Source organism: Onychostoma macrolepis, chromosome 15 (assembly GCF_012432095.1).
Source record: "Onychostoma macrolepis isolate SWU-2019 chromosome 15, ASM1243209v1, whole genome shotgun sequence".
NCBI lineage: Eukaryota > Metazoa > Chordata > Actinopteri > Cypriniformes > Cyprinidae > Onychostoma > Onychostoma macrolepis.
In genome coordinates, this window is record NC_081169.1 from 5,853,566 (window position 1) to 5,868,721 (window position 15,156).

Genomic DNA, 15,156 nt, shown 5'->3' on the forward strand with positions numbered 1-15,156 from the left:
TTTTTATTTTTATTTTTTTTTTCATAGAAAACATAAATATCCCTGAATGAAACTGATTCACAGTATATTGAGGACTCCAGTGCTACTACCATTGTTTTTATGTTGGGACAATCAAGTGTGTCTTCAAGGTCTCCAGTTAGTGTCTCTTGCATGGCTCAACTGTCAAGTCCTTCATTCGCTGTCTTGGTAATTCACAGTCCGTTTGCCTCTGTTTCTGGTCCGGATGCGTGTGGCCCGTTGAGGTTTCCCATACGACACGTCGCTATCCTCATCGGAAACATCCCTCTGGTGTTTCCTGGTCTGTGCGGTTCCTCGGCCACGGTCCCTTAGCTTTCTCTTTGGACTGCTCTGTGAACATGAGCTGGCATCTGATTCAGACTCGCCAGACTCTTCGCTCTCAGAGTCGCTTCCATCATCGCTGGCATCCTCGTTGCTTCCTTCGTCGCTTTCGCTTTGCTTCCGTCGTTGCCGGGCCGCCTTGGGAAGCTTCTCCTGAGACCATCGCTCCCGACCATTCTCGGATTTGCACCTAGTTTCGGAGTCACTCTCAGAGTCCGTTGAGCCCCTTAAGCGCTTGTAGCGTTTCGCATGCTTTCTTTGAGGTGTCATGCCCTCGTTTTCATCACTGGTCCTACTACTTTTATTGTCTGCGTCTTCAGACTCAGAGGAGCCACCACGTTTTCTTTTGGAGTTACCACCTGATGGTTTTCTCACCCGGGAGTTGGCCCGCTCCTTGCTCTTTCCGTTCTTTGATTGCATCTCCATCTCAGGACTGAATTCTTCATCCGAGTCCTCCATAATGTAGCTCTTCTTGGGAAGAGTTCTAAGAGAGATTCCTTTGGATGCAACTTTAAGGCAAGGCTTCCTCCTCGGATGTGCCTTCTTGTCCTCTTCTGATGCATCGCTCTTTTGCCATTCATCAGAGGAAGTATCCTCCTTTTTCCTCTGTCTTCGGTCTACCTCCTCTTCACTTTGCGAACTGGAGGCATCCGACATTGCTTCAAGCTTCTTTTTGCGAGCGTTGGACGCACACTTTCTGTTTCTGAGCAACCTTCTTTCTTCACCATCACTTTGATTTTCTTCGTCTTCTGATTTAATTCTCTTCCTGCGAGCAACAGATTTTTCTGAAACATCACTGAGCTCCTCTGAGTCCTGGGTGGTTGATGTTAATGCATCTGTGGTTGAGGTTTTTTTGCGGGTAACTTGCAGTTTTGTGGCAGAAGCTTGTTCTTGGCTTTCTGATGGTGCTTTACTCCTCTTCAGCTCTTTTGCATCCACCTTCCTTCCGTTTTGATAAGGGTGCTTTTGAGTTTTGGGCACCTCAACATCCTCATCAGAACTCCTTTCAGAATCCTGCTTGCTTGGCCGATTTTTCTGACGTCGGTCTCTGGAGCAATTCTCTTCTTCAGCATCAGTGTCATTCAATTTTTTTATTTTAGTGACAGCGGCTTTTGCAGTCTTCCTGGTGGACTTCCGCCTGACAACGAGATCCTCGTCCGACTCCCCGTTCACACTTTCATTCTGACTCTCCCCATCATCTGTGTTGTCCTCACTTTCCACTCGTTGCCGTTTGGTGCTGTGCCCATTAATGAAAGGAGACGTTTCTAAAAATAGAAATACAGAAATGCACCTTTCTTTAGTGTCAGCGACCCATTAATGTTTAATGTTAAAGGCCCATACTTCATTTTGTAGAGGAACTGACTGGATTGTGCAAAGGAGGTTAAACTTTTGTCCTAGCAATCAAGCCATTTTTATTTGAGCCTGAACAAGCCAAGCATGTTTTTAAAGGGTCAGTTCACCCAAAAATGAAAACTAGCCTGTGTTTTACTCACCCTCGAGGCATCCTAGGTGTATATGACTTTCTTCTTTCCGATGAATCCAATCAGGGTTATATTAAAAATGGTCCTGCCTCTTTCAAGCGGTATCATTGCAGTGGGCTGGTGTTTCTGTACAACAGTCTAAAACACGTTAAATAAAGTGCGCGCATCCATAAGAAAACGTGCCTCACAGCTCCGGGTGGGTGAATAAAGGCCTCCTGTAGCGAATCCATGTGTTTTTGTAAGAAAAATATCCATATTTCAAACACAAACACTTTTCTCTCACTTCATCTAACTGTAGTACGCGGAAGTCGTTCCGTTCCGATTAGTGACAAACACAGAGATAGAACAAAACAAAACACCGGTCACAAATTAGAAGTAGAAACCGAGGATTTGTAAAGAAAAATGTTGGAGGATTTCGATATAAGCCAAGAGGAGACCGGTTTTCCTTTGCTAAATTGTGCTTCCTTTGCTCCTGTAAACAAAAGTGTTTGTGTTTGAAATATGGATATTTTTCTTACAAAAACACATGGATTCGCTACAGGAGGCCTTTATTCACCCACCCGGAGCTGTGTGAGGCACGTTTTCTTATGGATGCGCGCACTTTATTTAACGTGTTTTAGACTGTTGTACAGAAACACCAGCCCACTGCAATGATACCGCTTGGAATAGCCAGGACAATTTTGAATATAACCCTGATTGGATTTGTCTGAAAGAAGAAAGCCATATACACCTAGGATGCCTCCAGTGTGAGTATTTTAATTTTTGGGTGAACTAACCCTTTAATGTGTTATTATCATTAAGATGACAGACTTTCTTTGTAATAGAATGCTTGATAACAAATTGTGCAAAACCAGGAATGTGCAGATGAATAAAATCTGGATTTCATGTTGATAATAGAGCTCAAGGAATCTACCAAACGCACCCTTTTTTTCTGCTGATCTTCTAGATGGTCTGCGCCCAGCAGTTCTACTCTCCGCTTTGTTTTGAGAAGATAAATCACTGTCTGCGCTGCCATCACTTTTCTCTTCTTCACTGGCTGAAACGTCACTTTCATTTGACTCTGTGAGAACAACAATAACAATAAAAGGAGGGAATGTACATTCAAGTTACATTACATTGAAATTGTGTAAAAGCGGTAAAAACATATAAAGGTCATTGCACACTGAGTCCGAAATTTTAGCATGTTTAAAAAAAAAAAAAAAATTCAGATGAGGTTCGATTTTCTGCGTTTTCGCATCCCTAGCAAGCATTTTGATAGGAAAGGATGACCAACATGAAAAAACCCCCGAAAAAACAAATATGAAAATTTGGGAGTCGGTGTGCAAGGACCTTAAGCTGTGTAGACGTCTATACCTTCTTCCTCTTCTTCTGAATCAGAACTGCTCTGAATGACAGCAGAGCGTTTGCTAGCACGGGTCGCAGGTCGGGTGCTGCCTCCATGCCCCTCCTCATCCGAGCCTTCATCGTCTTCCAGGGTATCCATGAGTTTCATCTTATTAACTGCTGCCATGGCAGTCTTGCGAGCCCTCGGTCGGCGACTGACAGATGATGACGACTCGTTCTCTGAGGCGTCAGAGCCTTGCGAAGGCTCTTGGTCAGAATCGCTGCAGGGTCGTGCTCTCTGACGCTCGTGTGACCTGCTATGTCCATTCATCTTGGCATGGCCCTCTAAGATACACAAGGCAAAATTGAAAAGTAATTTGTTATTGTCAAAATAAGTATGTGTCATTTTCCACTAGCTGAAAGTGCTTGAAATTTCTACTCAACCGCACACAATGACACACACAGGGTTTGTTTAACAGTTTGTCTAAAAGATCCCACCATGTCTGCGTTTTGCTCCATTATTCTGTGCAGCTCTTCTTGTGGCTCTAGTCTCTCGTCTGAAGACACGAAATGAGGATGAACGTTCCTCATCCTCTTCTGACTGACTCGGAGATTGTTTGCTGTCATGATCAGACCCTATTATCAAAAGCACAAACTGTCTTTAGCACCTGACGGTAATTCCAGAGTTTCTGAAAGTCCCATGTTATAAAAGGAATCAATTTGACCAGTATTTTCTACTTAATTGTTGTCTATAATATCCAAGTAGGGCTCGCTGCAGTCCACAAGATCCAGGGGGAGTGGTTGGATCCACATCTAGGGGGTGGAGATTGGTAGGTTTAGGGGTGGAGATGGGTAGGTTTAGGTATATGTAAGGTGGGAGGAGTTGGATCTGGATCAAACCACGCTCCCTGGATCTTGTAAGCTGCAGCTAGACGCTCCTCATAATATCTGGTCAACAGATAAATGGCTCCACCTGGTGGGTTTCTAAAGAATGGATCCCATTAAAGCACTGTGCATTCAACAGGAACAACCATTGGTGGAAGTAGTGGATCCAGTTCATAAAACCAGGCTGAATTATTCACTCACAACTTGTACTGATCTGGATTTCGAGTGGTTGTAGAGTTTACAACTCATTGGAGGGGAAGACTGTCAGTGAATAATGCAGTCTCAAGTCTGCTCATAAAAACCACTTTTAAAGGAACACGCCACTTTTTTTTAAAAATAGGCTCATTTTCCAACTCCCCAAGAGTTTAACAGTCGAGTTTCACTGTTTTCGAATCCATTCAGCCGATCTCTGGGTCTGGCGGTAGCACTTTTAGCATAGATCATTGAATCTGATTAGACCGTTAGCATCTGAAAGTAGTCCCCAGCTATATCATAACTAGTTACCTAGCTGGGGACTACTTTCAGGCGCTGCGTAATATCATTGCGCCTGCTGCACCCATGGTACGGCAGCAAAGTTCCTTGATTATTACTCCGGAATGAGAGTATAGTTCCTAGCCATATCAGCCTAGAAAATCGCAACTTCTCATTTTCCGTCAGTCTTAGTGCACGATGTACCTACAGAAGAGTCAAATTTTAAATAGGAAAAATATCGAAACTCTTTGGTCATTTTTGAGCGAGATGCTAACAGTCTAATCAGATTCAATGATTTATGCTAAGCTACGCTAAAAGTGCTACCGCCAGACCAGGAGACCGGCTGAATGGACTCGAAAACAGTAAAACTCAACTGTTTAACGCTTGGGGAGTTGGAAAATGAGCCTATTTTCAAAAAAAGTGGAGTGTTCCTTTAATGCTTTGTGTCCTTTTTTTTTTTAAATTCCACATAAGAATTCCACCTCTTCATATGAATGGACAGTTCACTGAAAACGAAAATTTAAAATCAACTTTTATTTTTAAATTTAACTGACCTGTACACAGGTGGTGTTGCAACAGTGCGCCTTATATTTTAATACCAGAAACAAATAATTTTCATGAGTTGTCTGTCTTACCAGATGAAGATGAGCAACTCCGTCTGAAGGTATCCTTGGCTTCATTGACTCTGCGGCGCTCTGGTCCAGACACTTTGGCTGAGGTAGATTTGGCTGTAGACTGTTCTGTGTTTTCCTGAGTTTTTGTAGTAGCCCTCTTTTGACTAGGGTCAAGAGGGAAAAAATAAAAAAGACCGGTTTGTTTTCTGAATGTAAACAATTCAGGAAAAAAATAAAATAAAATAAAAAGAATACAAATAAGAGACCGCAGCATAAACATGGCAGGGCGATCCGCTTACCGTGTGGATCCTTGGATAGAAGGAGCCGACTCCTGATGCTGTAATTTCTTCCTGAATCTTTGACTGCGTCGCAGCTTCAAGCTACTTTTGATGGCAGTCTTATAGTCTGAAATTATTTTCCGTATACTCTCTTCGAAAAACGCAGACAGTCGCAAAGTCATACTGTAAATCTGTCAACACAAATAGTGCAAGACCATTAATGTGTCTTCAAGAATTAAGCAAAAAGGCAAGCAGAAAGAAGAAAAGGCAGAAAAAGAAAAGGATTATCCAAGACATTAATGCATTACCTTTGACCGTTTGCTTGGCGTGTAGGCTTTAGCATTGGCAAAAATAAGCCTGGTGTCCTTGCAAAGGTCTATAGGATTTTCATAGCGGTCTTCTTCAAGAGTTAGCCGCACTGTTCCAAGGTCCATAGGGGTATCGATAATATTACAGTAATCCTGGAGACACAAAGAGGACACATTTAACTTCCTGCTTCTACTGACAATGCTTGATCCCACCTTTAAATCAGATCCACATCTCCAATTAAGACAGATAACCACTTCCCTAACATGATTCTATTGATTGTTTTTTTTTTGACTCACAGGATATTCTCTCTGATCTACAGGATCCCGGAACGGCTCTGAATCCTCGCACTCAAACATGTAGTTCAGCAAACGTTTGCAGTTGTCCTTCCATGCATCCCTGTCCTGCACAACCTCCAGTGATGGCTGACGAAATCAAGACACACAACAGCATCTTAAACGCATTCATTTTTCCATCTCAACAAACTTCTCGTTTTCTGTTTAGTGATGGAATTTTTAAAATGAATCATTATAGTAGGATAATCAACAGTGCAGCATGATCTCTGGCGACATTTCTACCAATGTGCAGTATATACTCTCATTCCACCCAAAAATTGGGATTACAGTACAGTTATATACATTTAATATCTCGCACTACCTGGCGAAGTCTTTGTCCTGCAGAGGTTCCAGGTGCATCAATGTCATCCATGTCCTAAAAGCCACATCTGAGTCAATCTCTGGTTTTCCAGAAAAGGCAAAGAAAATACAGGTGAAACAAATACACTCACCTCATCGTCAGAGTACTCCATGTTTTCAACGGCATTGTAGATCTCCATAATATCTGTACAGTGAAGTTTACTGTGGCCACCAGGGAAAAAAGAAAAAAAAAAAAAAAAAAAAAGTTTATTAAATTACAGAACAAAACATAAATATCACAAATGGATCTTCACTAAAGACCAACCTTATGAACTTCAGAAGAACATTTGTTATGATTTTTGCAGACTGTGCAATCTTGCTGCGGGGCTCATTAAAAGTCTTGGCATTTTGTTCAATGTGTTTTACATCCCAGATCAATGCAGACAGTCTCCTAAAAAAAAAAAACAAGACATTCAAACTCTCATTCATTCAGAGTCATTCCACTTTCTTTCTGTGGGAATCTATTTTGAAGAATGGTCAAACTACTCTTTTTGTACAACAAAAATGATCATAACAGTAGTGAGTCCAATGGGGTTAAGCATGTTTAAGCTTCTGCAAAAACCAACAAAGTTTCTTCTTGCATGTCAAGCAAGTATAGTCAAGCTGCAGGTGACAATATTGGAAGTGCTCCATGTATGTGCACTGATCAAAGTTTATGAATAAAAGCCTAAATTAAATCCGTTCATATAACGTGTCTCTTCAGCAGACCTGAATTAAACCACTCAGTTCAATTACTTTTTGCAATGCCTTTATAAACTTTTTGAGTCAAAGTCTTGATGGTATGGATTTCTGACGGAGGGACAGAAATCTCTCAGGTTTATTAAAAAAAATAAATAAATCATTTGTTTCTTGAAGATGAATGAAAGTCTTACGGGTTATATGGAAAAGAGCAGCATGAACATTCTTCAAAATTTCTACTTATGTGCATCATGAAACAAAGACTATCATACAGGTTTCGAAATGTTACAGGGATGAGTGAATGGTGACAATTTTTATTTTTAGGTGGACTGCACTGGTTAAGCTACAAACCTGTAGAAGTTGTGCTTGAGCCGCAGTTTGATGGTGTTAAGGTCGGTGGGATATGCAATGACAGCACAATATGTTGGATACTGAGCAAGGTCAACCGGACCAGAGAAAGGCGCTGCGATATCTGTTGAAAAGGACAGAAATTGACACTTCATACATCAGAGGGTCACAGTTAAAGAGTTAGTTTACTGAAAAGTGATGTTTTCTGTCATTATTTAGTCACTCATGTTGTTCCAAACCCAGAAGTCCATCATTGGAACACAACTGAAGATATTTTTCATTTTCAATTTTGTCCACACAATGAAAGTCTACGTAATCCAAAACATAAATAAATTAAAAAACTGCTAAATTCATATGGATTACTTTTACAAATCTCCTTAAATGATTTTTAGTAAGTTTTAAAAGCTTCAAAAAGTTTATGAGTCAAGGGACTGGAACGCCATTACGCACAAGTAGTTCATCAAAATTTGAATTGCTTAAATGACAAAAAAAGAAGAAAAGACAAAATAGGATAACGCACCCACAGTCACAAGCTGTTCTATGCCTGCAACGATGCGTGCACTCTCTTGGTCTCGACCCTTGTCCCCCCATTCACCCTCCTGAGGTTTATACAGGATATCGATCATCTCCTCATCTGTCACCGGCACTCCTGCACTCTCCGACTCCGGCTGCTCAGCTGCAGAAACCCAAATAACCCAATGAATAAACCACTCGCTTAATTAAAACACAATGACAAAGTACCTTTCTGTTAGAAATGGAGTAAACATACACACTCTGAATATTTAGTGCAAAGACTGCTGATATGCAAATTCATCTCAAAGGAAAAAAAAAAAAAAAACACTGCAAGAAACAAACATTGTGCATCTGGTTTAAGATAATGCTCGAGTGGTCAGAAGTACCGTTTTCAGGAATAGCCTCCACGTCCCATGGACTCAGCTTTTCTGTCTCACCATTGTCCCACCTGCAAAAACATGAAGTTAAAAACCACTGCCAAAGGACTAGAGAGTACACCATCCAATAATTCAGTTTGGGCTTACTTGACTTTGAAGCACTGAAAAAGGCTGTCGGGATATTCGGACTGATATGGTTCCTGACAAACTATGGACCCAAACCACCAGGCATCATCGATCACAGAGCGAAACCGATCACCTGCAGAAAACAAAGCACGAAAACCAGGACAGACATGACTCAATACGTTTTATTTCTGTAGAAAACTGAATGATTGAATACTGATGCAGGCTACCAAAATAAAAACTCAATGGACTCTGTTCTCAGGTCATGACTCCAAACTTACTCGATGTCCACACTCTGTTCCGTGCCTCATCGTAGCTTTGACGCAGCACCAGAAAATCAATTACATCCGGCATATCATGATATCTAAGAAAAAAAATGGCACCAAAACATGCACTTTTGCTTAATCTACACAAAGACGCATCGATGCCAATATAATTGAAATTTCAACTCATATCTTGCCAACTTACTTTATTGAAAAGGATCGGTCTGTTATTTTGCCTGTTCCAGGGTCAATCTGGGTCAGTTTCAGACAGCACAGGGTTGGAGGGCACACTTCATACTTGATCCCTGTTATTTTTACAAACTCTTGGTCCTGGTAAAAACAAATGATTTATGATTTTCAAAGCCAGACATGCTGAAAACATTAAAAGTTAGGCAAGTTGCATGTATTGTTTAAAAGCATGTTCAAGGTTAAATACTTTGCGAGACACTTCTGGGAGGTAATTATACAGATCATTTTGATGATAAACTCTAGCTCAGGCATTTCAGATCATGACTGGTATTAGTTTAGTTACCAATGTATATATGCATACTGTTACGATCAGATCAATGCAAAGTTTTGCAAATCACTTATGAAGGGATGCATCTCATAAAATCAACTGTGTCAGAAGAAAAAAAAATAAATCCCAGGATTGTTTTGATCTTACTCTTATCTCCATCTTCTTCCATGGCTGTCTGTCTGGGTTAATGGGGTACAGGTTAGTCCTGCAGACTGCATCCACGTATGCCTCATGACCCTGACGAAAATAGATGACCTGTGGACAGATTCAAAAAAATAAACAAACATAATAAACGGAGCAATTCCAAGAGGGTCCTCGCACCTCGGTGCTCGGGCCCTAATTAAAAAGGCTTTTTATCCGATTAGCTGTACATTAAAACAGATGAGATGAAAGAAAACTTATTCTGTACCTCGTCTCCCATTTGAGGGACGAAGGGGGACTTTCGGGGAATGACGTCAGTAATCCATGCTGAGGGACGGAACTCATTGGAGATTTCTCTATTAATGGGCGGTCTCGGTTTTGGTGGCTAAAGACAACAAATTTTTAAAAAGGGCATTAAAACTCCCATAGTTAGCCAATAAAATAAAAATAAAAAATGTCTCTCCAGAGATACAACTAGGAATTTGAGGAAACCAAAACTGGGGAGGGAAGGGTGGGCTACTTAAGTACTAAGGTGATAAACTTTAAAAGGACCATATAAGAATTTGTAATAGTGACAGTAATGGCTGTGCTGTACACCTTTGGTGTTTTGCTTTTGGCTTTCTTGTGCTTTCGGGGTGAAGACACCTGTTCCTCTTCATCTATGGTTTGCTCCTCATCTGCTACATCTTCGTCTTCCTCATCCTCTTCCTCAGAGCTGCTGATCCTGCGCCTTGCACGTCGACGAGATGGAGATGCAGTTGGTCGCAAACTTATTCCTGCATCTGCCATCCAGTCAGAATAATCACTGGAGGAGTGACTTTAATTATGAACAAAGAGACATGTAAATATTTCCTCATGAACATGTTAGAGATGAAAACTATAATAAAGACTTAAAGGGATAGTAAACCCAAAAATTTTAATTCTGTCATTAATTTACCTTTTTGTCGTTCCAAGCCCGTAAGACCTTTGTTCATCTTCACAACACAAATGAAGATATTTTTAATGAAATCCGAGAGCTTTCTGACCCTTCGTAGACAGCAAGGGTCCTACCACGATCAAGGTACAGAAACACAGTAAGGGCATCATTAACAGTCCATGTGACAGTGGTTCAACCGTAATTTTATGAAGCTACAAGAATATTTTGTTGCTCAAAAAACTAAAATAACTTTATTCAACAATTCTTCTCCTCCGCGTCACCCTATCAGCATTTTGAATTGTTGAATAAAGTTGGGTTTTTTTGCGCACAAAAAGTATCATCGTAACTTCATAAAATTATGGACGAACCCCTGATGTCACATGGACTATTTTGTCGATGTTCTTGGTACCTTTCTGGACCTTGATCGTGGTAGGACCCTTGCTGTCTATGGAGGGTCAGAGAGCTTTCGGATTTCATCAAAGATATCTTAATCTGTGATCCGAAGATGAACGAAAGTGTTACGGGTTTGGAACGACATGAGGGCGAGTAATCAATGACAGAATTTTCATTTTTGGGTGAACTAATGCTTTAATACTTTAAAGGTCTAGTTTATAATTTCTGCGTTATGAGCAGGACCAAATTCCAGAATTACAAAAACAACAACAGTTTCCAAGTGAACCATTTCGAAATAATGACAGCTCCAAAGTCCTGATTTTACATTCACACTTTAAAAGTCTTTAAAAGGTGGACTGAATTTAATTTAATTTCAGTTTACAATCACTGTTGGAACAACACGCCTGCATACATTATTATTATTAATAATAATTTTTTCCAAATAAGTATTGTTTTTCATTATGCAATAACACTTTTCCCCAAATCTCAATATTTGCAAAATGCTTGGAATTATGTGAATATTAAAAAATAAACCTAAATATATATCATGAAAGGGCTTCACCTATGACGCTAACAGAGATATAAGATTATCAAAGTTATAAAATTATCAACAGGTCATAAATATTATTAAGTTACTTCAGGTAGACGCTACTGCTTGCAATGATTTTTGAGTACGAGTAAAAAAATAAAAATAAAAGTCAACTGAACATTTCTGCTTTCAATTTTAATTAGATTTACTGTGCATTATTATTGGAAACAGATTGCAATTCCACTTGGTGTCACTAGTGGCAGATATTACACACTTCCTTTTTAAAATGACTACGGTGGCAGAATAAATACCTTGAGCTATCACTCCTCCATTCCTCTTCATCAACAGACGAATCAACGTCACCTCCCTCAATTTCACTGGCCTACATCATTAACGCATAATTATTAACATGTATAATATGGCATAACAGTATTTTAAAAAGTGAATTAACAAACACTCAACCTCAGAAGACGCCGTTTCCTCCCCCTCCTCACATGAGAACTCAATGTACTCCTCAGCTAGAGTCTCTTTACGCTCCTGATTCTTCTGCCGTTTACGTGACTGTGTACGTTTGAGGCCCGGCTCTTCATCATCAGAATCATCCTATGGGCAGAACAGGATGTTTATTCAGTGCTGACATCAATACCCATAATGCACTTCATAAGGAGGCAGAACCCTACCCTGAAGGTGGTGTGGGTCACTCTCCTTCTCTTGGTGTTGTAAAGGGTGACCTCCTCATCACCCTTCGCTATTCTGAATGACTCCTGTGCCCTAAATGAACAAGTCATTCACTAAATTAAATTTGTTCAGGGTGTTTTTGCTTACTTAAACCTCATCTTTACCATCTGAAGACCAACCGATAGCTTTCTTGTTTACTTTCCGATAACCAACAACTTAGCAAAGATATTCCCATCTCACAATACAACATACACCCATACAAGTCAGCATTAAGAATGACAATTTTTCCATTTTAATATTTTCAATAAAGTGACAAATGTTTAAACATCTATACACAAATATACAAAACTCCATTAAAGTGCCCCTATTATGGATTTTTAAAAATGACCTTTCATGCAGTTTAACACAGCTCTAAGTGAATGAAAACATGCTGCAAAGTTTTAAATCTGAAAGTGCACCGTGTATAAAGTTATTGTCTCTCAAAAGAAAGAGTAGACTCTGAATCATTTAAACGAGTCATTTTTAAAACGAATCCCAGGCCGTTTCATGAGAGCCCAGTCTCATGAAAATACGTATAAATAGTACGCCAAATAAAAAAAACTTGTGGTATTGATACGCAAAAATTGACGTGCATATGATACGCACGTGTTTGGCGTGCATATAATACGCAGTTTTCACGTGTATACGATACGCAGTTTTCATGTACATATGATACGCATCTACCCCACAACCCTACTCCTACCCATCGCGTAACATTTTTGCGTATCAATAACACGAGTTTTTGTTTTTATTTGGCGTACTATTTATACGCACTTTCATGAGATCGGGTTGTTCATGTTGAAGTCAACATGAAACATTAGCATATTGTCCGCCCGCGGCCCAGACCTGGGAAAACTTGATTTTCGCTTTGGTCTGAAAGAAAATGCAAATTCATTCTTTGCCACTAGATGCCGCTTTTGGAGCAGTAAAAACATCTGTTTCCCTGGTAACGTTGTACATAAAGCAGCACTGCACTCACAAATGCTGCTTTATCAGGCATTACAGGCCAGATGAAATGGAAATTAAATCGTCCAATCACCGCAAATTAGCATCACTCTAAGGAGGGGTTTGGAAAAATGAATCGTTGAGCAAATAAGGCAAAAATAAGTGCATATTATAAGACAATGAAAGTGTTGTTTGACCTTGCATGTACGTCAACCTGTTGTTGGGGACTCCCAAAACCAAAATATGAACCTTTCATAACCCATAATAGGGGCCAATTTAACAGTTTAAGTAGCTAAAGAACATAAAACTACATTTAAAAAAAAAAAATTAATCCAAAGTTCATGACCATCATAACTATTTGAAGGAATTTTAACTAATGTACTTGCATTAGTTGCATATAACGCAAAGTTTATTTTTTTTAATAGAAAAACTTTTAAATACAATAAAACAATATGTAATTAAACAAATGTTTCAAACAGATTCAAACAAAAAAAACAATAGCAAAGAATCTTATATCTTATATTTAATCATATCTGGCATGTTTTAGACAAGAACAAAATGTCATGTAAACAAATGTTTTAAAAAGTATTTGGTGTTGTTCGAAAAACACAATAGCAAACAAAAATCTGAACGACTGTTTTAAAGTGTAAATACTGTTTGACTTCCTTCTCCCTGATGGGGTTACCATTTTATTTCTGCCTTTCTCTAAGCGCCACCTACTGTCAGAAAGTGAATTTGGATTTTCATGTTGTTTACATCTGAGCGTATGCCTCTTTTACACAGCATACACAGTGTTGTTAAATTAAAAAAGGTTAATGGAAAAGTAGTATTCTAAAAAATGCATTCTAGAAATCCAAACAATTTGTAATATGGCATCTAGAATTATTTATGGTATTTTGTGGCTGCAATAACAATACTGTTAAAGTTCACTATAATGATGTATCATTTCCAAATACCTGCATGTGTAATTTGTATATAGACAAAATAAATGAGTAGAAACATTAAATGATGAAACTCACCTGTAGCCACTTGCTGTAAGCTCAGGCACCACCACCCTGCGTCTCCAGGCCTGAAGGTCCCTCTCTGTGGCCATCTGACTGCGTGGAGCATTCTGGTGCATCTGCCGGACTCCCTCTACCTGTCCGCTGCGCCGTAAACCCACATTAGGTGGAGACTGAACCTCCATCCGCTCGTTCTGCGACACTGTGCAATCAAACGCAGCTATATTAGATGAAACTCTTTGGAGCTTCAACTTCAAATGTACAGAAGTGGATGTCGCTCTAAGACTACATGCTAATGGAGTTCAACTTATAGGCACCTCTGCGGGGAGTTCCAGGCTCTGGCACACGGGCAGGAGCACGAAAGCCGCCTTCTGCCTGAGATACAACATGTCTGTCCTGGTGCTGCTGAAGCTGACGGATGGCAAAATCCAAAGCGCTGTGACGAACCTCCTCGCTCTCTGTAGATTGCTGACTGATCACCTGCTCCACAACCTCACCATCACCTGAAACATTTTTAAAGGTGGCAATTAGAAACACTCCATATGATCATACAGTTTTTTTTTTTGCCTGTGCCTTTAAGTTTTGTGCTTTGTTATTTTTCTGCCAGTTTTATCAAGGAATTCAAACAATAAATGTGGTTTTTGGTGCGATTTAATTTCGTGTGACAGCTCGCTGTTGCTACCTCTGTTCAAACAGCAGTGCAAAGCACATGTGAAATAAACATCGATGAACATCAGAAGGTATGTTGAAAGAAACAGGACAACTTAGTGAAAAGTATCCGGAACAAATTTACCGTAATTTTTGAAAAGGTCCTTTGTTAAGACCTGCACAAATAAAATTAATACCATATGAGCGGGGGAGGGTAATGTCTATAGTACCATATTAAACTGTAAAAAGCAGTTTACTTTTCTTTTTACGAAAGTCAAAAGTATTAATTATATTGATTTAAACAATTATTATCAATAAATTATTATAAAAATTAAATAAAATGAATTAGGGGTGTGCAATATTGACAAATGTTATTTTGATATTTTCTGGGACTTTATCTATAACGATAATTAGACAATATTTTGCTGAGTGTGTTATTGTGCGGATATCTTAAATATTACCGTGGACAGCTGACTTTTGAATTTTTTTGATATTCTTCATATTCTGTGTGGTCAATTCACAGCAGTGATGGAAATTAATCTTTTCCAATAAGTTTTACGGGCATTTTCATCTTTAAGCCATTTTTTCTAAAAGTGTGCATCATCTTTTGAGTCAAATTCTTGCATTTGGGTTGTTACCAAGCAAATGAAATCAG

The 15,156-nt window shown here is 39.4% G+C and overlaps 1 protein-coding gene across 2 annotated transcripts in view; it reads right to left on the reverse strand.

Moving 5' to 3' along the window:
- Window positions 1-15,156, reverse strand: part of brwd1 (bromodomain and WD repeat domain containing 1) — a 29,330-nt gene continuing 14,174 nt past the window's right edge. The window contains exons 18-42 of one of the 2 annotated variants that reach the window (XM_058799812.1): window positions 14,171-14,356; window positions 13,872-14,055; window positions 11,871-11,961; window positions 11,653-11,793; window positions 11,502-11,572; window positions 9,950-10,169; window positions 9,621-9,737; window positions 9,359-9,466; window positions 8,900-9,024; window positions 8,713-8,795; window positions 8,456-8,567; window positions 8,318-8,379; window positions 7,939-8,094; window positions 7,422-7,542; window positions 6,658-6,783; window positions 6,485-6,554; window positions 6,355-6,408; window positions 5,997-6,122; window positions 5,700-5,852; window positions 5,413-5,582; window positions 5,135-5,277; window positions 3,642-3,779; window positions 3,174-3,488; window positions 2,743-2,880; window positions 1-1,604 (exon numbers count right to left, since the gene is read on the reverse strand). In XM_058799812.1, coding sequence (XP_058655795.1) covers window positions 172-1,604; window positions 2,743-2,880; window positions 3,174-3,488; window positions 3,642-3,779; window positions 5,135-5,277; window positions 5,413-5,582; window positions 5,700-5,852; window positions 5,997-6,122; window positions 6,355-6,408; window positions 6,485-6,554; window positions 6,658-6,783; window positions 7,422-7,542; window positions 7,939-8,094; window positions 8,318-8,379; window positions 8,456-8,567; window positions 8,713-8,795; window positions 8,900-9,024; window positions 9,359-9,466; window positions 9,621-9,737; window positions 9,950-10,169; window positions 11,502-11,572; window positions 11,653-11,793; window positions 11,871-11,961; window positions 13,872-14,055; window positions 14,171-14,356 — 4,643 coding nt within the window. In that variant the 3' untranslated portion in view covers window positions 1-171. The remainder of the gene's footprint in view (window positions 1,605-2,742; window positions 2,881-3,173; window positions 3,489-3,641; window positions 3,780-5,134; window positions 5,278-5,412; window positions 5,583-5,699; window positions 5,853-5,996; window positions 6,123-6,354; window positions 6,409-6,484; window positions 6,555-6,657; window positions 6,784-7,421; window positions 7,543-7,938; window positions 8,095-8,317; window positions 8,380-8,455; window positions 8,568-8,712; window positions 8,796-8,899; window positions 9,025-9,358; window positions 9,467-9,620; window positions 9,738-9,949; window positions 10,170-11,501; window positions 11,573-11,652; window positions 11,794-11,870; window positions 11,962-13,871; window positions 14,056-14,170; window positions 14,357-15,156) is intronic. The other variant, XM_058799813.1, reaches the window with a different exon arrangement.